Here is a 24,822-nt window from a genome sequence, read left to right as displayed (position 1 = left end):
AGTGGCGAACAGAACAGGCAGACTGATTGAAATACACTGCTGAGGGGAGCAGCAAGCAAGACAGGAGAGGTCTGCTGTGCCATGTGGGTAGCTCCCTGGCCAGCTGGGATCGAACTCCTGCTACAGAGGCTGCAGATAGCTTCATTGTGCTGTGCTTAACCCCTAGCGCCACCAAGGTGGTCCAGCCTCTATTTTTAAAAATATTACCATTTTAAAATATTACCATTTTAGGCCTTCCAGGTGGCACAAGACACACCTATGAAACTGGCTGCAGCTGGGGAGCTACCCACATGGCGCAGCAGGCCTCTCCTGACCCGCCCGCTGCTCCCCTCAGCAGTGCATTTCAGTCAATCTGCCTATTCTGCTCCCCACTCTGTCTCTGGGGAATCCTCTCACCTCCCCCCCCCCCCCACACACACACCTCTGGCCTGTACCCCAGTTTTTGTATGTGTAAATAAGTAAATCTTAAAAAAGTTAACATTTTAACAATAGGATAGGTACTCAATACAAATTACTTTTATGTAGTTATGGAATTGGGACAAATTTTTTTTTAAGTCTCTATTATTACTACATGAAGTACAAAGCAATATCGTTTTGCTTTTAAAATAAATTCACTCTAACTGGAATGCCTAAAAATAGTGGTGTGTTTGTTACATATTGCAGAATACCGAGAGACCCTGAGATCCAAGTTAAGGCATCACCAGATCAACCCTTTTACTAAGAACTGCTTTCTTTTGTAATAAATAAACATGGAATTAGCATGTAATTTACAACTGCTATTGGCCCATATGCAGACCAAGTTACTACTGGCTACAGAGGTTAAATACAGGAACACACCAATTTCATCACCAGTTACTTAATAAATTAAACCAATTCTCAGAGTTTTTAAAAGCCTCAATCCCTGTTTAGTCAGCGTGCAATCTTAACACCCAAAGTGATCCTAACTAGGCAATCAAACATGTCTAAAATTACTTACTAAATTAAGAACTTGGATATTTTAAATGATGTTACATAAAAAAAAAAACTGGATGCTTTAAATAGAAAAAAGTCCACTTTCCCAAAATGAAATGATATACAAGATTCAAAACAATGAATTCAGTCAGTTGAAAAATGATGATTATTTCTATATTTAATACATAGAAAACTGATACTATCCCAAAATAAGATACAATTACCTGTTACAATGGAATTCTTCTACCTACTCAATGTTTTTTAATTACAGATTTACATACACTGTATTTTTCCCAAAAATATAAATTACATCTCAAAATATTCTTGGCCTCTACCAATAGTAGAACAGAGATTTCTAGCAATGCATATCTTTTTAAAAGGCAAACATCCTAGGGAAAAACTTTAGCATTTAGACATAGCGAAGGTAGTCATTACATTCATGAAAACAATGTTATTTGTGTTGCTGTTAAAATGCTACCAGAAAGCAAACCAGCCATCAGAATTCAACAATTTACTCTCTGATTTTTTTAAGCAGGGTTAGCAACATGGCACCAAAGATGCTTTGAGAGAAGGTAAGTGACAAGCAACAAGAGATTTGCTTCTAGAATTACCAAATCACTTTGCTTCCCCACAAAGGGAATGCAGAAAGCGGTGGAAGGACTCACCACACTGTCAGTCTGTGTTTTAGGCTGTTTGGAGGAATCCAAAGCAAATATAGTATACTCAGAGAGAAAAGCAGGCTCTGCTATCATCCCGGCTAGGAGCTGTCTCATTCAATATAATAAGCAGAGGTATAAAAATAAAACAAATAATGAAAATCAAGTCATAAGGGCATGTTGCAACGTGTTCTCATCATGCTACATGCACAACACTGTATTGGCTTTTTACCACCAAGACCACTCCACCCAACGAAATAATTTACTGGGAAAGATCAGGAATAGAGTTGAGCTGATCAAGTCCAACTATAAACCACTTGCTTATTGACATACAAATGACATATGCAACAAGCACCACAGCACATAGCACATCTGGCAATTTGGCGTAAGAATTTATACCAGTAAAAACAATAAATGGTAAAGAACACAAAGCCTTAGTATAACAAATATTGAGCCATTCATTTTATACATTCAAAAAAATAAAAGCGTAATTTCTGGGGAGAATACCTTTAAATCATCATTTATTTGTACTTACATGCAAAAATAGTTTTCCCCAAAATTTGTACAGAAGAAAATTTTAAAACTGAAATTTCTAATGTTTTATAGATAAGTTCAATTATACTAATCCTTCAAATATATATTCTGTTTCCATTTTCTTTGAGAAACTACACTACACAACAAGATAGTAGCAATCATGAATAAATTAAATGTTTAAGAAATAATTAAAATGAACTTTTTGACAGTGGAGATTACACGTATCTACATATGATAAAATTGCATAGAACTACACACACACACAATAAGTCCATGTAAAACTGATGCAAACTGAATAAGCTCTGCAAATGTCAGAGTTTAGCTATGTGGGTGTCCTTGTTTCGACAGTTTAGTATAGTCATACAAGATGTTCCCTTTGGGAGAAACTATGAAAAGGGTACACAGGATCTCCAAAATTTTTGTAACATCCATGAGTCTATTAGTATTTCAAAATAAAAATTAGTATTTGGAAATATTAGCAATGAAAATGTTATGTATTGCAAAATATATAATAAAGAGCTTATATAAGAAAATAAATGTTGGCAAAAGCTTAAGAACTTACACTTTTCTCCTTAGTACTGTAGCATTATAAATACTACCTAGAGCCTACACTAACTCTTCATCAGGTTGTACATTACAGACCATCTTATAGTCATGACAAACTTTTTTTTTAAGTCTCCTTAGGTAGAATTCAAGAATTGATTTATACTAGATCCTCAAATTTAGACTTAGCAGTATACTAAAAGAAACTAAGTGCCTGTTTGGCTCTAAGAAATCAGCCTATCCAAATCTCTACTCCTACTGAAAATCTTGCTTTCTTAGAAACTCAGAACAGATGTCATTTTAAGTTAAAAGATACAGAAAGTCACTCTTTCTTAGGCTTCCAAAGTTATGTTTAAGCCAAATGACTCATGCACACAAGGAAATAATTTTAAATTTCTCAATTAGGGATATATTGGAAATTTTAAGAGAAAAACACAAAAACTGATGCCAATATAGAAAAACATAGTGACCAAACATCTCAAAAGATGTTGCAGTCGACATGAATTTACACCTTGGTCCCTTGTCCAAGTAAAAGCAAAATGTATCAAAATTAGTTTCCACTGAACCTTTCTGCCAAGGTATTGTCCTTGTCATTTGCTTCCTGTGAAACTCTTACAAACTCCATAAAATTGTCACAGTTCAATCTCTCAAATTCTATTCAAATTCAAATTTAAATATGCTAATAATTCACTCCCACTATGGGTTCCTTACTGAAGCCATTATGTGAAGTAACACTGATTGAAGTTTACGTGACTAAACATTCACAAAGACTACAGAAAACTCTTATCAGCTGTGTGTTGAAAGCTTTCCCTCTAACCACCATGTCTCTTCCTCTCATACATTTTTCCCCCCTTAATCTCAACTCTTGTTTTTTTGGTAGAGTTACTCGATATTCTTTTAGAATTTCCCAATGTTCTCTTGAGTTGGGACCAGTCTGAGTTTTGTTCTGATTAAATTTTTATGTCCATTTTCTTTATTTCCATGATTTTCAATTGGTTCTTTTTCATATTTACCTATACTAGTTTTCTTTTGGCCTGTTTACATACATACATACATACATACACTCACACACACACACACACACACATACCCCTTCATGTTCTTTTTAAGAAAACTATGACTTCATTCATCTACATTCTTTAAACTTTATTTTTTATTATTTTTTTAATTTTATATATATTTACATCATTTTTCATTTTTGCACAATGTATGCATTTTCATCTTGGTTACAGTCCCCTGTATAATTCCCACCCACCCTCGTTTTGATCCTACTCCCTCCTGCCCCCCCATAGTGTGTCTCTGATTTATAGTTGCTTGTTGATTTTGATTTTTACTTTAAGAAAATTATTACTTCATTCATCTACTGATAATTATTTTAAAGCCTTTTCCAGACTGTTGTATTATTTTCATTTCACCTGCAGCAAATTTATATCCCAGACCCTGTTTTTACTGGTTGCCTTCTAAATATTTGTTTCAGAATATATATTTTACAGGCTCATTGTGAGGAAGATATTATCTTTCTCCTTCCTTCATGCTTACCTCTCATTCAATCCATCTAATTCCCTGCATCCCAGCTTGGGTTTCCTGACCTATGGCAATACCAGGGTTATCAGAGACTCAAGTCAAAGTCAACATGAGGTTTGTCTTAGTTCCCGATCATGAGTCCTCCTTAGGGACAGCAGCTTCTCACAATGGTTCAGAGGGCTCTAGGCTACTTTTCAACCCCCTTTCAACAGTGTTAGAAGCCACACTTCAGTCCCCAACTCACATAACTAAATCTAATTCTACCAGACCTTCTCAACCAGAATTCAAAAAGAAAATTAAGTCCTAATGTCTGCTCTAAGGCATCTTCTAGCAAGGTACCTAATGAATTAAAGTATCTCCTATTAGGGGCGGCAGGGGGAAAACCTTATTGTCTTAGCAAGTGTCTAAGTATTTCTCCTTAAAGAGGTTTTGTTTCTATCTTCACCAACTTGTTATATACAGCTGTTGTTAGCAACACTTACTATTTTGGGTCAATTAAATTCACTCCATTCTGATTTGTAACAAAGTATGCATTTAGGGAGTACTTGAAATAATACACTCTGTAGAAGACAGAAGAATAAAACTGTCTAGAGCAGCAACAGGTAAGGAGATAGGCAGAAAAGGTGTGTATCATTTTAATCAGGTACAAAATGATGACTTCAGACTCTGTTTTATCTATACTGACATTTGTATTACATTTAAAATCCTTAAATAAAAACAATAGCAAAAAAGAACAAGGTATCTTTCCCTAGCCCATCACCACTGAAAACCCCAAGAGTTTATAAAGATTGGGAGAAAATGTGTATCAGGTCAAGAAACCAAAAGTAGCAACGCGGATTCAAGGATTTTTCACTAAGTCCAGGTCACCTGATACTTAGAAAAACAATTCATCAAAGATCCGCTTGCCTCACCAATTCTAAGAGTACTTAGCACACTGAACAATTAAATGGAACCGAGGTTGATTCTTCAAAAAGATCAACAAATCTTTTGTTTGACTGACAGAGAAAAAGTAAAGAGAAAACACACATTTTAACATCAGGAATAAAAACAGAAAAATCTCTACTGCATTTACAGAAATAAAAAAAAGATTAAGGAACAATTGTTGCCAACAAATTGGATAACTTGGATGACACAAATTGCTAGAAAAACACAATTTACCAAAACTGACTCAGGGAGTCAGTTTAAAAAATAAAGAGAATGAATTAAAAAATAAAGAGAATGAATTAATAATCAAAATATGGCCTGCAAAGGAAAGTCCAGGATCAGATAACTTCATTAGTAAGTTATACTAAACATTTAAAATTTACCAATCTTATAAAATCATCCCCCAAAAAAGAGAAAGAAACACTTCCCAACTCATTTTATGAGGAAAATATTATTTCTAATACTAAAACAAGACATTGCCAAAAGAAAGAAAGAAAAGTACAGGCCAACATCTCTCACAAATACAGACACAAAAATTCTCAACAAAATATTAGCAAATCAATCCAGCAATGTAAGATTATATACCATGAACAAGTGGAATGTATTCCAGGAAAGCAATGTTGGCTTAACATCCAAAAGCCCATTAATATATTCAATCAACAGAATAAAGGACAAAACCACATATTTATTTCAAAATATGCAGCAATGTGACAAAATTTGCCACTGCTTCATCACAGGAAAACTCAACAAACTAGGAATGGAAGGGAAATTTCTCAACATAATAAGAGGGATCTATTAAACACCTACAGCAAATACCCTACTCAAAAGACTGGCTGATATCCCAAGATGAGAAACAAGACAAGTTTGTCTGTTCTCATCATTTCTGTTCAAAGTTGTAGTAGAGATTCTAGTCAGAGCAATTAGGCAAGAAAACATAATAAAAAGGCAGCTAGATTAAAGGAAGATATAAAACTATATTTGCAGATGACATTTTCTTATATATAAACATATCAAGTAATCCACTAAATAAGTACTAGAACAAATAAGTTCAGCAAAGATTGTAGAATATGAAATCAATTTCAAAAAATCAGCTTTATTTCTATCAAGGAGCAATTGAATTTAAATAGTATCAAAAAGAATAAAATACGTGGGAATAAATTTAATGAACATAGCACAAAACATATTCTGAAAACTAACATTTTGGTTTTTTTTTTCTTCCTTCCAATCTTTTTTTAATATCTGATCTTTTTAAAGATTTATTTTTTTAATTTAAATTTTTAATTTAAATTTTATTTTTATATTCCCCATACAATTACAACCCCCTTATTTTGACCCCAATCCCTCCTTTCCCTGGCCCCATGCCCCCATGTCCCCATAGAGTGTCTCTGGTTCATAGCTGTTTGTTGATTTTGATATTTTCTTTCTTATAGTTATTCTTTTTCCTGGTCCCTTATTTAAGTTTTCTAGATTCCTGCCATGAGTGAGACCATCTGGTATTTTTCTTTTTCCTTCTGGTTTATTTCGCTGAACATGATCGCTTCCAGCTCCATCCATGTTGCTGCAAATTGCATGGGTTTATCTTTTTTGAATGCTGAGTAATATTCCATGGTATATATGTACCACATCTTCTTGATCCAGTCATCTATTTTTGGACATTTGGGTTGTTTCCATAGCTTAGCTATTGTAAATAGTGCTGCTATAAACATAGGGGTACAGGTGCCCTTTGGAATTGATGTTTCTGTGTCCTTTGGGTAAATACCTAGGAGTGGAATTGCTGGATCATATGGAAGTTCCATCTTTAGTAGACTGAGGAATCTCCACACAGCTCTCCATAGTGGTTGGACCAGTTTGCACTCCCACCAACAGTGCAGGAGTTCCTTTTTCTCCACAACCTCACCAACATTTGTTGTTGCTAGTTTGTTTTTTTTTTTTGTTGTTTTTTTTTTTATATATTCTCCCATTTAGTGGGATGTTTATTTTTTTTTTGGCATGTTTTATTTATTTGTTTGTTTGTTTGTTTATACATGCACTGGGTACAGTCAGAAGCACGGGAGGGTGAGAGAATTCACCAGAGCCAGAGCGGGGAGCAGAGCAGGCAGAAGGACCAAAGTACACTGCTGAGGGGCAGTGGGCGGCAGGAGAGGTCTGCGCACCATGTGGGACCCTCCTCCGGTGGCCGGGGAGCAGCCGGGGATCGAACCGGCGCCGCAGAGGCTGCGGGCCGCTTCGCAACCCAGCACTCAACCGCTGCGCCACCGGGGAGGTCCTGTTGCTAGTTTTTTTAATATGTGCCATTCTCACTGGTGTAAGATGGTATCTCATTGTAGTTGAAAACTAACATTTTTGTAGAAAGAAACTAAGACTTAAATAAATGGAGAAAAGGGAAAAGAAAGAGGACAAGGAGGTGTCCAAGATAAAAAGTTTGCTAATTAATTAAACCTGATAAAAATGGTACAAGAAGCACCTTAGAAACCACTCTACGTTCAAAGAATGTTGGGAGAAACATGAATAATGTTCAAAGTGAATGCAACAGGATATTAATACTGAGCTCTGAACAACAGAGCTGATTTAGGAATGAAAGAATGGTTTAATATTCAAAGCCTCCTAACATAATGCATCCTAGGGAGGATGACTAAAAATAATTCTGATCAATATAATCAGTAATTTAATCATAAAATTAGAAAACCCCTTTATTTATTGTGCAGTAATTTGAACTAAAGCTTACATTTCATTTTGTAGTCAAAAATGCCATTTAGTACTCCCAAAAAATGTTTCAATCAGAAACAATATGTTAAACTAGCTATGAAACAAAGGTTCTTTAGTATCAAAATTTGGGAAGATATAGAAAAAAAATCTTTATTTTACTGTAGCCTACTGTAAAAGAATATGCATATCATTCCTTTCATCAAAGATTATTTTGTAAAGATACATTCAATTAAAACATTATAGAGAAACTTTTTTTTTTAAGGAATAGCAGCAGTCAAGTCATTTTCAAGAGTTCAACTACATTGGGAACCAATATATTATAATTAACAACTAATATACTAAGGAATGACGTCACTGATTGCAAAAACCAATTCTATTCACTACTGCAGCTCTCATTCACATTGAGTACATGCATAAACTAAGTTCAACAGCATTAAATTTGAAATAATAAAGTTAAAGAAATGCAATAAATATTTTTGCATAGAAGAACTGGAGTGTAGGTCAGAGGTGCAGGGAGGTGAGCAGAGTCACCAGAAAGAGAGTGGGGAGCAGAACAGGCAGATTTATTGAAATAAACTGCTGAGGGGAGCTGCTGGAGAGGCAGGAGGGCTCTGCTGTACCCTGTGTGGGTTAGCTCCCTGGCCAGTGATCAAACTCAGGCCATACAAACAGACTTAACCCCTAGGCCACCAGGGAGGCTGCTAAATAAGTATCTTTTTAGAATTGTTTTAAAGCAACCTTTATCAAGACAATTTGCAAATAACTTCCAATTTTTTAAATTTGAATATCTCCTAAGTCACACCAATGCCATTCTATCCTACAAAATAGAGCATTACAAGTGTTTGTGCATTAATGCTCACTAGAGATTATAAAATTTGGTTTATAATATTCAGACTTTCTTCAAACTAATCTACAGAGTCAATGCAATCCCAACAGGAATCTCCATAGGCTTGCTTTCTTGCTGTCTTTTATTCTGGTTCTGTGGAACCTGAAAATCTAATTATAAAATTTATATGGAACTTACATGTAAAGGAATAATAATAACCAAGGCATTCAAGAACAACAAGGAGGGAGTGCTATGGACTGAATGTTTGTGTCCCCAAAATTCATATTTTGAAGTTCTAACCCCCAAAGTGATGGTGATTGGAGGCAAAGCCTTTAATAATTAAGAATGAGATGAATTCATAAGGGTGAGGTCCGCACATTAGGTGTCATACATTTATAAAGGGAGAAAAAGTCATAAGTGCTCTTCCCCAATCTATTCCAAGGTGCATGAACCAAGGAAAGGTCATGCTAAAAAATAATGAAAAGACAGTATCTGCAAGCCAGGAGCCCCTACCAGACACTTTGATCACAAACTGCCAAGTCCCCAGAACTGTGAAAAACAATAATTTGTTTAAGCCACTCACTCTATGGAGTTTTGTTAGAGCAGCCCAAACTGAAGGACCACTACTGTGCCTGACAGTGTCTCTTTTCTTGACATGGTTGGTGGTTACATGGGGATTCACTGATTTATGTATTTATGTTCTACCCTTTTTTCTATAGCTGTAGCACACTTCACAGAAGAAAAAAAAATAGTTGCAAGTCACAATGAATCAGTTACTTTACAGTTTCCCATCACTAGCATGATAATATAGGCCTTTTCCCTAAGTGAAACAATGTTGAACAAATTATGAAATTATTATGAAAACTTCAAATATTAAATGCAGGTACATTATCCTCTCAAACTAAAATGTACAAAGAAAACATATTTTATAAAAGCATTACTACTATTTGTAAACAAAGAATTACATTACAAACAAAAACAAAACCTAGAAATTATTGTAACATAATTATTCTGTTTGTAATACATAAGACCTAGCAAAATAACTTCCCATTTTGTTATTAATGGTAGCATTACATTTCAGTTTAATAAGTGTCTTGTGAGAAGTTTTTTAAAGAAGAAATTCCAAACTTACCTCTCTATTGGGTGTACCTTCATCAAGTTGCTCTGTAATTGAAGATGTCCTGCTCCTGATTCCTGTTGGTGTTGAAGAATTGGAGGAAGCCTAGATTAAAAAAAAATTGCACAAATTAGAAAAACTACCTTGACTAGTGTACTATGAACTGGATAGTCTTTCTCTCAGTCCAGGCCCAAAGAGCCCAGTAAAAGAAAGGAAAAAAGCAAACACATAAGAAACAGAAAATGATAACCAAAGCATAATCAATTGTAAGACACAGTTTATCTATTATATCCTTGGTCTGACTCTGATCAAGGACTATAATCTTAGCTAAATTATCTTTTGGAGGGTTATGTGTCCTTATTTATAAAACGAGGCTGTGATAACATGATAATAATAATAGGGAAACTGAAATTAGGTGAGGAGTATATGAAAACTTGCTATACTCTCTTTGCAACTTTCCTGTGAATCAAAATCATTTCAAAATAAAAAGTCCATTTTAAAAAAGTAAGATTGTCAATTCAATCTTTAAGGTGCCTTCCAGTTCTAACACTCAATATTATGAAATGCACAGGTAGACATGGCTCTTGTCAAGAACCTTGCTCTCAGTGCATCTACTACCCCACAGTGAGAACCTGAGGTACCAGTCAATTTAGTTCTATAAAGAACAATCTAACTCCTATAATCCTTAGTACAAAAACCCTCAGTAATATAATGCCAAAACTTCAAGACCCTCTCTCACCCATGATAAAATAGATCTGAACTCATCTATTGAGAGAAATAAGTCTGTCTTACCCTTCTGTAGTCTATACAGCACCACATATAAAAGGTATTTAATAAATATTTGTTAAATTAATGAATGAATGAAAAAACAAAACTTAACCTGTCAAGTCAGTGTACAAACCACTATGGAGCGGCTGGAATGCAAAGATCATAAAGAATGTATACACACACACACACACACACAATATATGTATATATATATACACACATATATATACATGCACACACATACATACTTAGTTTATGATAAGCCTAACATTTTATTTTTTTTCATTTCACACTCTTTTTTTAATATTTTATTTTATATATTCTAACATCATTTTTCATTTTTGCACAATGCATGAATTTTCATTTTGGTTATATTCCCCATACAATTGCACCCCCCCTTATTTTGACCCTAATCCTTGCTCTCCCCTCCGCCGCCACTCTCCCCCCTCCCCCCACTGCAGTGCATCTCCAGTGCATAGCTGCTTGTTGATTTTAATTTTTACTTTGTATTAATTAGTCTTTTTCCTGGTCCCTTATTTAGGTTTTCTAAATTTCTGCTATGAGGGAGACCATCTGGTATTTTTCTTTTTCTTTCTGACTTATTTCGCTGAACATGATCCCTTCTAGCACCATCCATGTTGCTACAAACTGCATGTGTTTATCTTTTTTGAATGCTGAGTAATATTCCATGGTGTATATGTACCACATCTTCTTGATCCAGTCATCGATTTTTGGGCATTTGGGTTGTTTCCAAAGCTTAGCTATTGTAAACAGTGCTGCAATAAACATAGGGGTGCAGGTGCCCTTTGGAATTGATGTTTCTGTGTCCTTTGGGTAAATACCTAGGAGTGGAATTGCTGGATCATATGGAAGCTCTATCTTTAGTAGGTCAAGAAATCTCCACACAGCTCTCCATAGTGGTTGGACCAGTTTGCACTCCCACCAGCAGTGCAGGAGAGTTCCTTTTTCTCCACAACCTCACCAACATTTGTTGTTGCTAGTTTTTTTAATATGTGCCATTCTCACTGGTGTAAGATGGTATCTCATTGTAGTTTTGATTTGCATTTCCCTGATCACAAGTGATGCTGAACATTTTTTCATATGCCTGTTGGCCATTTGCATTTCCTCTTTGGAGAAGTTTCTTTTTAGCTCTTCTGCCCTTTTTTTTAAAAGATTTATTTATTTATTTATACAAGCACTGGGTACAGTCAGAAGAGTGGGAGGGTGAGAGAATTCACCAGAGCCAGAGCGGGGAGCAGAGCAGGCAGAAGGACCAAAGTACACTGCTGAGGGGAGCAGCGGGCGGCAGGAGAGGTCTGCGTGCCATGTGGGACCCTCCTCTGGTGTCCGGGGAGCAGCTGGGGATCGAATCCGCGCTGCAGAGGCTGCAGGCAGCTTCGCAACCCAGCGCTCAACCACTGCACCACCCGAGAAGCCCTCTTCTGCCCATTTTTGACTGGATTATTTTCTTTGTTTTTGTTGAGTCTTATCAGCTCTTTGTAGATGTTTGTGATCAGTCCTTTATCATTAGTGTTGTGTGCAAAAATTTTCTCCCAGTCGGTGGGGTTTCTCTTTGTTTTGGTTATTGTCTCTTTTGCTGTGCAGAAGCTCTTTAATTTGATGTAGTCCCAGCTGTTTATCTTTGCCTTCACCATCACTTAAGCTTAACATTTTAAATCAAGACAGATGTTGAATAAATGATGATGGAACAACTGGTTGTCTATATGAGGGAGAGACCCCAATTATCTCCTTACCTCACAGTTATTTTAAGATTTGAAAGCTTCTTTAAAATTATAAAAGAAAATATGAGCATATTTCTATAATCTCTGAATAGGGAAGTGATTTTTATGTCAAAAGCAGAAACCAAAAGGAACTTTAATTGGAAGGAGGGGAAAAACACCAACAAAATATGACAAAATCTTAATAACCTTTTCTTATAAACAGCTCTTTTAAGTGTGGAAGTTAGAACTCAGAAGACTGGCTAACCCAGTTTTCTTTTCATCGAGGACAGATGACCTGAATTCTACCAGTGAATACACCCACATGAGACTGAGTCACAACTAAGCACTGAGAGAAAACAGACATGTAGAAGTAAAATTCGTCATCTGGCAAGCATGGACACAGAGCCATGAGGACAGAGCTGTGTGGTGGAGGAGAAAAGGCTGGGGCCGAGCTGAGGTAGCAGCAACACTCTTAGTATTGCAGTCGCCACAGTGTGGCGGGGCCCAAAAGCAGTCCAGACTTTCAGGCCCTCCTGGAAATTTACAAGCTACTGAATATTCTTTAATAAGTTCCTTTTCTGCTTAACTAGCTAGACTGAGTTCTGCTGCTTATCACTAAGAATTCCAATACCTTCTAAAAGATGAGCCAGAAAAAAATATAGATGAAATTAGCTATATGTAGACATTATCTTAAGGGATAAGAGATCATTTCCCAATCAAGACAAACAGAAATGATAAGGACCTAAAACATGTTTAAAGAAAGTGGTTGACTATAAAATAAAGCTGAAAGTCTTACCAATATTTTAAATACCCAGAAATGTATGACTAGAAGTCAACACTATACTTACACATGGCAAGAGAAAGTAGTCATGGAAAATGTTTAATCCTAAGGACTAAAACTAAACTACAAATGCCCAGCGCACTTTAGAAATAGACTTCACTGAAACTAAAGGAAATTCAGTAAATCATTTTTCCACCAAGAGCCATAATTTTCAAATCCTGTCAGCTTCAGCGGCGGTAGATGATTCAAAGGCTGCCATTATGAGAGGAAAGAGCTCTGTTTATATCGGCTTTCAAACGATTATATATAATGTCTCCTTTAATTAAAGGGCTACTGTGGAGGCAAAAAGTTAGGAAAATAATTAGGAAAGTACCACCAAACTAAAGGAAGTAGCTCTTATCCAACTCTCTGCTGTGATTCCATCATCTCCAAATAATCTTTGGTTAATGATCAGCTTGCCAAATTGCCAAATACCAAGAAAGTCACTAGGCAGTGACTTTCCAATCACATGAAAAGAATAGCCACATAGTGAATTTTTTACACTGGCACTAAGTTTTCTTATCCTGGCCCTGTGTGAGCCTAATCAGTAACTGAGAGTAGTCTCATCAGTTCTGGATAAACTAACAAAATCAGATGTTGGGGGTTACAAAATTGAAGAATAGTTTCCAAAACACACAGTCCTCAGATAAGTAGCACCATCTGGCAAGGTTTGGTCTGATGACTTGTCTTTAGGAATAAGGATCGCATAAGGGAATGGACTGACTATAAAGCATAAATCGTGCATTAAAAGCATAAGCGTTTATTCCAAGGTCCTGGATCACTAATGGGCTATCCTCACTTCAAAATATAAAGGAATTTAGAGTCCTTCAAACTAATTGTGATAGCCATGAGAAATCTGAAGACAGATTTCTAAGGCATTTGTCAAAAAGCCTAATGGCTCACAATATTTTTATTGCCAACCAACTGACTATAAATTGACCATGGACCTCAAATTCAGTATAAGAATATGTAACATATAAAGCAGAATTTTAAGATGACCCCAAATTACCCTTGCCCTATGAATATGATATCATTTCCTTGATTATCTTACACCACACAGCAAAATGAATTTTGCAAATACACAAGTATATTTATACTTATATATTTATACAAGTATAAGGTTATAAATATACAAGTATAAGGTTACTAATCAGTTGACTTTTGAGTTGATCAAAAGATTATCTGAATGGGTCCAAACTAATCATAGCAACCCTTCAGATATAAGTCTAGCGTGCAGAGGCAGATGGCAGAGAAAAACTCCTGCTGTCCTGAAAGAAGGCAAAATGCCTTTGGAGGCCAAGTTGTAAGGAACACCAAGTAGTCTCCAGAAGTTAAAAGTGGTTCCCTTCAACAGCCAGCAAGAAGTAAGAAACAAAGTCTTAACAACCGCAAAGAACTAAATTCTACCACAACCATTTGAGGAAGGAAAAAGATGATAAGTTCAAGATAAGAACAGTCAGGATGACACTTTGGTCCTACTTAGCCTTGTGAGACCCTTCGCAGGGAAACCAGTCACACCATACCAGACTTCTGACCAAACTTGTAATAACTTCTAATTACAGTCACCTTTAGGGATAATAAGCCTTGAATGTCATGTCCCTACACTATGTTTTTTCATTATTCATTGAGACTCTACTCAGATATCACCCTAACCCTCTCCAGACCTTCCTATGTGCAGCCATATACTACCACTATACCAGGAGTACCTAGCCCTCAATCACATGGTGGAGAGACTACATCTACCCTTCAAATACCCAGTATAGCACCTTAATAGATTCCATTAAATAAATAAGTGCTCTATAATTATAAATGCTTTCAAATACTTTATCTTTTTTCATCCTTATAGCCAGTGTGAAAAATAAACAAGATAATATCATTATCTTTCCTGATGAGAAAATAAGCAGCTCAGAATGCTTATGTGGCTTCCCAATTGCATACTGCAAAATCTGGGTTAGCATATATGTCTTTTGATTCCCTCATCTACATCCCTGGGACCCAGGGGGGAGTGTGGGTGTGGGGTCACCCTTTCACACAGATATCTCTGAAACAAAAATTTTACAGAACCTTAATCTTTATGATATAAGATGCCATATTTTCTGACCTAATTTATTTTTTCACTTAAAAAGAAAACTGGGGCCTCCCCAGTGGTACAGCAGGTTGAGCGCCATGCTGAGAAGCTGTCCACTGCCTCTGCAGCGCGGGCTCAATTCCCAGCCCATCCAGGGAGAAACCTACATGTCTCAGCAGACCTCTCCTGCCTCGCCCACTGCTCCCCTCAACAGCATCTTTGGTCTGTCTGCCTGTTCTGCTCCCTGCTCTGTGTGCTGGATTCTCTCACCCTCCCGCACCTCTGACCTGTACCCCAGTTCTTGTATAAATAACCTTTTAAACAAAAGGGGGCCTCCCTGGTGGCGCAAGGGGTTAAGATGCAACCTATGAAGCTTTCCGTAGCCACTGCATCATGAGTTCCATCCCCCGCCTGCCAGGGAGCAACCCACATGACACAGCAGACTCTCCTGACTCGCCCGCTGCTCCCCTCAACAGTATACTTCAGTCAATCCACCTGTTCTGTTCCCCACTCCATCTCTGGTGAATCCTATCACCCCACACATCTCTGGCCTGTACCCCAGCTCTTGTATGCATAAATAAATAAACCTTTTAAAAAAAAGAAAGAAAACTGATCTCAACTCACTGATTCAATACCCCAGTTGAACTGCTTTTACCATACCATGTTGTCTTCATAAGAACAGTGTCGACAAACATGGTCACTAAAACTTAAATCTGGAGTACATCAAATATATTCAACATATTTTAATTATACAAAAAAATAAAAATTAAAAAGCATAAATTCTAGCTGAGCAATATAATCTAAAGATAACTGCAAGGTGATTAGATTGCCAGTACTAGAATGTAGACTAAACACTATAGTTTACTTTCTTTCCCTCCCCAAAAAAACCACTGAAAGTTTAAAAAAGAGAGACCATCTACAATAAAGACGACAATTTCCAAAGAATTAAAAGTAAAAGGAGTCAATTCAAATTGGTAGAGAAATCAGGTAGGCAAAACTCCAAAAATACACAGAAGATTGCAGGAGAGGCAGCAGCAACTTTTTCCAACAGGAAAAAAAAAAAAATCACAGGTTTTCTGCAAGAGGAGATTATTGCTCTCAGGGATTAATTAAGGGTTTATACTTCAAGCAGGTATTTGGGGTCAGCCTCCTCCAACCCAAACATATCTCAAAATTAATTGCCAAATATAATAAGCAACCTGCCTTAGAAAAGCTGGAACTCCAATAGTGGGAACTGAAGCCACAGAATAGCAGGGTAACAATATACCCCTGTCTGCCCACAGCAATCCAAGTGCCACCCAATTCATGACAGTTTATGTTCCAAGGCAATTATTAGTAGTGTCCCTGATCATCCTCAAAAATGTTTAGATGATAAATTATATGGTGACTTTTCAAGGTAGAACTCCCTTTGTATTGGCTGGCAGAGAAGGAATTCTTACCTGACTTTCTTCCCTACCCATACCCCACATACAAATTCTAGCCTTTCACATGAGAGAGAAGCAGGTAAGAGCAACGAAATCCCAAGTCACCTCTCAAAATAAATCATCCTCCAGGACTTCATAAATATCAATGAACAGCCAACAATTAACAAAACATTTTTCTTTTAAAAAAGCAAAACAACAAAAACATGGATAAATATAACAAGTATAAGAAGTGACCCAGAGGCCTCCCTGGGGGCGCAAGGGATTAAGCACTGCACTATGAAGCAATCCACAGCCTCTGCAGCACAAGTTCGATTCCCGGCCATCCAGGGAGAAACCACATGGCATAGCAGATCTCCCCTGTCTCGCCTGCTGCTCCCCTCAGCAATGTATTTCAGTCGGTCTGCCTGTTCTGTTCTCCACTCTGTCTCTGGTGAGTCCTCTCACCCCCCCCCCCACATCTCTGACCTGTACCCCAGCTCTTGTATGCATAAATAAATCTTAAAAAAAAAATTGACCCAGAAAAATAAGGTTTGCTAATATTTTGTAATTTAGAAGATGAAGAAACCAATCACTGTTAGCTAAAATCCTATGCTTTTAGAACCCAGACCTTTAGTAACACATTAACTGAAATTCTATATCAAAGTTTCTGGCCGTGCTTCCTCACCTGTGCCCAGGGATGTGAGTTTTTTAATCTGCTGCAGCTTCAGTAGAATATAAAGATGATGTGTTCTTGGATTTTTGAATCTCACTATTTAGCAAACTGGGTTAACTCATCACAAAAGGTAGGGAGATAAAGCTTCTGTTAGAATTTTTTCTTTCTGTTCTTCCTATAAAGCAGATGAGAGAACTTTATATGGCTTTTACCCTATTCAGATTTCATGGCAGATTCTTTTTTTAAATCACATAAACCAGGGATTGTCATTACCAATAGCCATTATATACTCTCAAATTAAAAGTATAACATTTAATACTGATTCTTCTGACCTAAATGTCTTCTCAGGGAGTTTGCTTTCCCTAACTTCAAGATTGAGGAAATCACATAGTAAACTTGAATTTACAGTAAGAAAATGTTCCTTCAGGAAAGGACTCTTCTGTTATTTTTGGAATTTTTTCTTTAACTTCGATTTCAGAAACCATTAGTTGGGAATGCCACTCTAAAAAGTTCTGATTCTGCAAGTTTGAGATGGGGCCCATATTTTGCTTTTTCTGATCAAACTTTCATATTGTGGCAAAATATATGCAACATAAAATCTACCATTTTAACTATTTTTAGGTGTGCAATTCAGTGGCATTCAGTATATTTACATGGTTGTGTAACCATCACCACTATTTCCAGAACTTTTCATCTTTCCAAACTGCAACTTTTGCTATTAACAACAACTCCCCAGTCCCCCACTCCATCAGTCCCTGGCAACCACAGGTCCACTTTTGGTCTCTATGAATGACTACTCCAAGTACCACATATAAGCAGAATCTTTTCATATATGTACTTTTAAATTTTAAGTTTTTGTAACATTTGAAAAAGCTGGAAGTGTTGAAAAAAATTTATTCATGTACTACATACACCCCCAAAAATTACTAGATAGTCTTATATCATGTTTTAGTGCTTCTTTTATACAATTAGTTCTACAAGTTTAAAAATCGAAACAGATATCTGTTGTTAAAAAGTAATATTAAGTGAAACTTGATTTGAAACCTCTTGTAGCTTTAGTTTTAATAGTGATTAGGCTTCATGTCACCATGAGAGTTGAACAAATCATTACTTAAAATAATATCTGCCAAGTAAGGGTATAAATAATCTTAGCACAAGCCTCAAAAGAAGTGATTGGGGGGCCTCCCTGGTGGCGAGCGGGTTGAGCACAGCACTGTGAAGCTGTCCGCAGCCTCTAAAGCACAAGTTCGATTCCCAGCCAACCTGAGAGATTCCCACATGGCACGGCAAACCTCTCCTCTCTCACCCACTGCTCCCCTCAGCAGTGTATTTCGGTCCATCAGCCTGTTCTGCTCCCCATTCTGTCTCTGGTGAGTCCTCTCACCCTCGCGTGCTTCTGACCTATACCCCAGTTCTTGTATAAAAATAAATAAATCTTTTGTAAAAAAGAGAGAAGAGAGGGAAAAACAATGATAAAAATAAAAATTAAAAAAGAAGTGATGGGGAACTATTAGAAGGTCTCATTGTTAAGCAATGTTCTCAAAATTTTAAGAAACCCTATACTATGTCACTGTTGTTGCTGCTGGAAAATTTTGCAACTGTGATGCAAATGATTCATTCATCCCAAAACTACACCTGACAACTCACTCTACTTGAAAAATACCCATCAGGCAATCTCATTTAAGGAAAGCAAACTAAGAACCAAAAAGTATGCAACTTTTTGTTTTCTAAACACTCAAAGCAAATTGCTCAAAATTTGTTTGTGGTCACTAGAACACTTTAAAGAATTCCTTAGATACTTTTTCTTATTCTACCGAAAATTTTAGTTTAGGTGTCTTGATTCTAAGCCCATAACAGTTCAAAAGCAGGAAGAAGAAAATAACAAGCGAGATCTCAAAATAGTTATAAAAAGTAAACCAATTCAAACAAATAAATAAATACTCTTGAATAAGCGGGAACTGTCTTTCACACCCATGAAATTTTTGAGGATACGGTCCTTAAACACAGAATAATATAATTTCAAAAATGATGACCCCCCCATGCATCAAGAAATGATAATAAACAAATTCAAGATCCCTTGCTGAAGAAAACAAAATACATGTAATCTTTCACAAAAAGACTGCTTTTTTTAATTCACCCTTAAAATAAAACAACCTTAACTTATTGAAAACAATAATCCAGATCTCCTGCAGGTTTCTGGAGGATTCTGAATAGCAAAATCTGAGATCAGAAGAGAATCAAGTTTCTATTAGTAGCTGATCACTAGTAATTTACTTCTGCATTCTGGATAAATACACATATTACCAAAGAGGATTGTTTTAAATCTTCTGCGTTCAGTTATTTTATTTGATCCAGATACCCTGTCTCACAGAGACAACAAGCTTTAGAAACTAGATGCTCTAATAAAAACTCGGTTTATTAGGCTTCTTGTACAAACCCTAAAATTAAGAGAGATTTGCTCCATCTGTTAAGGCTCAGAAAGGCTGGGAAGAAGTTTAGCAGAAGTCCTGCTCTTGGCAAAAAAAGACCATGGGCTGCTCGCACCAAAACACACATTCAGGGCCTCCCTGGTGGCGCAGCGGTTGAGCGCTGGGTTGCGAAGCTGCCCGCGGCCTCTGCGGCGCCGGTTCGATCCCTGGCTGCTCCCCGGCCACCGGAGGAGGGTCCCACATGGCGCGCAGACCTCTCCTGCCGCCCGCTGCTCCCCTCAGCAGTGTGCTTCGGTCCTTCTGCCTGCTCTGCTCCCCGCTCTGGCTCTGGTGAATTCTCTCACCCTCCCGCGCTTCTGACTGTACCCAGTGCATGTATAAACAAAAAAAATAAACAAATAAATAAATAAAACATGCCTCTATAAAAAAATTTTAAAAAAAGTAAAAAATAAATAATTAAATAATTTAAAAAACCACACACATTCAATAACGCATAAGAGACTGTTTCTTTAACAATACCAACACGCCCCCCTTTTCCTGCAAACTGTCATTTCCTGAATCGAAAGCATCCGAGAAAAACAAACGTTAACAAGACTCTTGAAGAGCTGAAGCAGGGCAGGAGACCGGCCTGAGTGTCAGCCCCACCGCCGCCAGTCCGGGATGAACCAACTTAGGCGAAGTGACTAACTCGTGACAGCCCTGGGAGCTGGACGCCGGCCACACCGCCACCTCCTTCAGGTCCCAAAGCTCCGGCAAACAAACAGCCCGGCCCTCTAGGCTTCGGAACTAGGCTACTCCGTCTCGGGTCCTGCAGAAGCCCTGCAGGACCCTGGCCTCCTCTCGGGTCGGGATGGGAGAGGGGATTTCGGTCAGAGAGGTCAAATGATACAAAGGACCCAGGTTTTCCCATCCAGCTCTCTCCTGAGCTGCAATTTCGAAAACAGGTGAGAAATCCTTCGAAATGGGTCAAAAATTATGCAACAGCGGCGTGCACAGGTCAGATGTCACGAAGGACCCGGCCATCCCCACCCGGTCTCCTGAAGCCGAATCAGGACACGGGACCTGAGTCAGAAGTCAGAGGACTTAGACCCCCCTGGACCACTGGACCAGTTCAGACTTGGGGCAATCCCCAGTCAGAGGTCAGGGGTCACGAGGGCACGTCCCCCTCCTCACCGCCCCCCAGTAGGTGTCAAAGGTCGTGGGGCACTAAGGAGCGGGCGGCGGCCATCGTACCTGAGTAGAGGCCAGCGCCTGCTGGAGCTGCTGCTGCTCCTCGCTGATCTTTTGCTTCAGTTTCTTGAACATGGCGCAGCGCGGGGGTCCTGAGGATGAAACAGACCTGAGGGGCGCACGCCCGGGGGGCCGCCCGCCGCGGCAGCAGCTGCGGCTGCTCTACACCAGGGACCGCGGCGGCCGGGCCTCGCCGCCTCCTCGTTGGGCTCGCAGGCGGATCAGGACACTTATCCTGCGGGTGTCGGCGTCGCCGCCGCCGCGTTTCCTTCTCCTGGTTGCCACTGGCTGGCCCCGGCCCCCCATCCAGCCACGGCAGCGGCGGCGACGGCGACAACGGCAGCAGGTGAACGGTGTGCCCAGGGCGCCTGCGCGCCCTACGTGGAGCTGGCCCGGGAGGCTCTACGGCACGCCGGAGAGGACACGCGCGACGTCGGGCCGGCACATGCGCGCTCGGGGGTGGTGCCTGAAAGCCGGAAGTGGGGGGGGGTGCTGGCATCCTCGCTGGAGCGGAGGGGCGCGTGGAGAGCCGGCGTGAGGACTGGTGTGGGCTTTGGGCTTTGGCTCTGTGAAGTCAGGCCTGGAGGGGGCCGCTTCTAATTGAGGACCGCGGGGCTGACAAGCCCGCAGCGAGGAGCCGCGTGTGTGAGCGTCCAGGGTAAGAGAAGGGGCATCCAGGGAAGCTGCCTTGGGCGCCGAAGGATAGTATATTGTAGGTGGGATTCTGTATCTTCAAGCCTCATACTCCTGCTGCTTCCCTTCCCGTCACTCTTGCAGGAATCAAGAACTCTCTGACACGAAGCTCCAGTGGCTATGTTATAGGACAGGGAGAGGGGCAGCCCAAACCCCGCAAACCTGCCTATTCTAAATGGGTTCTGCCATCCGCCGCATCAACACAAAACATATGACACTTTAATGGGAAGGAACTTTAATAAAACTAGGAAACAATACAGGTGAGGCAAAGAGTCTAGTTTCTAAATGAAGCACCCAAAGTTACCCATCCCCTCGTGGGTAAAAGTCCATCCAAATGGGATTGGCCCAGAGCAAGGCCCCAAAGCCTGCCACAAGTCTAAAGCACCTTCCAGTGGGGACCCACAGAAAAGGGTCACAAACAACCGGACAAGCCCGGAAGGAAAAGAGCAAAATCAACATCAAGATAAAAGCTGCCATTGTCACCTCCCCACGGTCTCACCCACATCTGTGTCACCCAGTCCACGACCAAAAGACAAGCGCAGTTTCTTCACGTGTCTCTAGGCTCCATGTGCCTCCTCCAGGTCTCCTGGCTCCATCCTGCTTCCTTCCTTCCTCAGTCTCTTCTGCTGCTTCTTCTCTCCCTGCTCAGCTCCACCCTTCCTTGGGTGGGGCAGGGAACCTCCCCCTTTCCTGGGGACCACCCTGTTACAGCTAAAATGGATCATACATATTTCATATCTTTTCTCATTATGCCATGAATATAATTTCTAATCAGTACATGTATTTTAGTCTCTAATGGCTACATAGATAATGGATGAAATATAATTTAAGTTTCATGTACTGAGCTGCCTGTATTAGTGGATATTTTGCTTCTCTTTAGTGTTTTGCTACTAAAAAACAGTATTAAAGTGAATAACTTTATAAATATGTATACATGTATGTACGTTTCTGTGGAAAGTAACTGAATGATCTATCAATATATAGTTAATGTCAACTTGGTTTCCAAAATGTATACCAATGTATACCAATTTGTTTCTATCAACATGTGGGAATGCCCATATCAAGTATTTTTTGATTTTTTGACATTCACATAGATGACAAATGCTATTTTCCTTTTGTTTTTATTTCCATTTCTTTCATTATAAGGAAAATTAAAATTTAGTTCACTACTATATATGTTATTAGTGTTCTTTCATAGTGTGTTATGAAATTCATGTAATACAAATATTGTCTTTTCCTTTAACCCTAAGGGACAACTACCTCTAAGTAAATTTTGGGACATGGAGTATCCCTTGGTCTCCAAGGTATGTGTTCTTCCCAACATCACTTTGGTAAAGTTTCATTCCTTCACTTGTTGATCTCAGCCTGGACATCATGACCACAATCTCTCTCTCGGTCTCTCTTGGGGCCCTGGCTGAGTGAGACTCCATGCTTGGGGAGTGACTGGAAGAACATGTTGAATTTGGAGAATAAATCATATCCTGACCGCAACTGTCATTTCCTTCCATTACAGCTCATCAGTGTGTATTAGTGGTCAAAAGTAAACCAAAGGGATTATAGCATATTAAAGAAAGAATTTAAAACTACATGCTATCAATAAACGCAAACTTTCCCATGGTTGGAAGGAAAAAAAAAAAAACCCACCTCATCAAAAGTTCTATCCTTCTTAGTACTTAACATAAAATTTCTGTTCCCATGCCTTAATCTTGTTCTGTGTCTGTGACCATTGGCACCCATCTACAAGAGCAATCTCTTCTAACTTCTACAGTGCAAGTCTCTACTGACCTTTAGGAAAACAACTTTTCTCACAGGTATTGGTCCATCCTCTTTTCATGTAGCAGCTTTAAGGACTTCATATTTCTTAATTTTGCATTTGCCCCATTCTGAGTTATTCAGCCTAAAATGGTACTTCATGGAAAGGGGACTGATTTTGTGATAGACCAGCACACCACACCAAAACTCAAGTTTTCCTTGAGAATTGAAAGAGTACCATTTTATTATGCTTCCCAACACACAAAAGGCCTGAAGGAAAAAAAAGGCCAGAGAAAAAAGACATTGTATTTGGAACAGCAAAAATGTAAAGGTGTAACATCTTTAAAATGCTGAAACAAACAAGCAAAAAATTACCAGGAAATGTATCCATCCATATGAAAGTAAAATAGACATTTTCATGAAAGAAAAGCTGAGAAAATTTGTACTGCAATAAGTGCTTGAATAAACAAATCATGACTAGATAGGTATATGGGAGGGAAGGAGGAGATCCCAAAATGACAAGAATGAAGTACTGTTTTTTCTTAATTTTTTTTAAATTAAATTCATTGCTTAAAGCAAAAATTGTGACACTATATTTTGGGGCTTTTAACGTAAAAGATGTAAATTACAAGACAACAATAGCACAAAGGACAAAAAGTGGGTGAATAGAAGTATACTATTGTAAGATTCTTTACATTATCTGTGAAGTGATACAATGTTCATTCAAGTTAGACTGATTTAAGCTAAAATTGATGCATATTGTAATGCCTAGAGCAACCATAATAAAAAAGAAAACAAAAGATAGAGCTTAAAGTCCCACTAAGATATAAAATGCACTGCTAAAAATCTCAAGTAACTGAAAGAAAGACAGAAATGCAAAGAAGGAGCAAAAACCAAATGTAATAAATGGAAAACAAAGAACAAGACAGTAGACTTAAACCCAATCGTATGAAACTCACACTAAATGTAAATTTATCAAATACTTCAATGAAAAGGCAGAAATGTTCATGACAAATATCAAAAACATGATCACCTATATGTTGTTTGATATAAAATATGCAATTTAAATATAAAGATACAGATAATAGTAAAGCATGGAGAAGGATATATGAATCAAGTCTCCCTGGTAACAGACTCTGAGATTTGTTTAAAAGGTAACTTTTGGAATTTGGGAGGAAAGGAGAGAGATATGATAACTTTTGCAAGGCAGCCACCTTCAACTGAAGACAGTGCAAGCAAGCCATCTTTTTTTTTTTTTTAAAGATTTATTTATTTATGCATACAAGAGCTGGGGTAGAGGCCAGAGATGTGGGGGGAGCTGAGAGGATTTACCAGAGACAGAGTGGGGAACAGAACAGGCAGATTGACTGAAATACACTGCTGAGGGGAGCAGTGGGCAAGACAGGAGAGATCTGCTTCGCCATGTGGTTTCTCCCTGGCCCGCTGGGAATCGAACTTTTGCTACAGAGGCTGCGGATCACTTC

The 24,822-nt window shown here is 38.5% G+C and overlaps 1 protein-coding gene across 5 annotated transcripts in view; it reads right to left on the bottom strand.

The window, feature by feature from the left end:
- The window catches only part of GOLGA4 (golgin A4), a 95,811-nt gene extending 74,543 nt beyond the window's left edge, over window positions 1–21,268 (bottom strand). For 2 of the 5 annotated variants that reach the window (XM_037526375.2, XM_054693110.1), the window contains exons 1-3: window positions 20,897–21,052; window positions 9,797–9,886; window positions 1,617–1,715 (exon numbers count right to left, since the gene is read on the bottom strand). In XM_037526375.2, the coding sequence (XP_037382272.1) occupies window positions 1,617–1,715; window positions 9,797–9,886; window positions 20,897–20,968 (261 nt within the window). In that variant the 5' untranslated portion in view covers window positions 20,969–21,052. Of the gene's footprint in view, window positions 1–1,616; window positions 1,716–9,796; window positions 9,887–20,896 lie in introns of all 5 variants that reach the window. The other 3 variants (XM_037526365.2, XM_037526394.2, XM_037526385.2) reach the window with 3 other exon arrangements.
- Window positions 21,269–24,822: the final 3,554 nt, after the last annotated feature.

The sequence above is a fragment of the Talpa occidentalis genome, unplaced genomic scaffold (assembly GCF_014898055.3).
Source record: "Talpa occidentalis isolate TD23 unplaced genomic scaffold, MPIMG_talOcc4v2.1 talOcc4.10, whole genome shotgun sequence".
Taxonomy (NCBI): Eukaryota; Metazoa; Chordata; class Mammalia; order Eulipotyphla; family Talpidae; genus Talpa; species Talpa occidentalis.
This window is presented reverse-complemented; position numbering and strand designations above follow the sequence as displayed.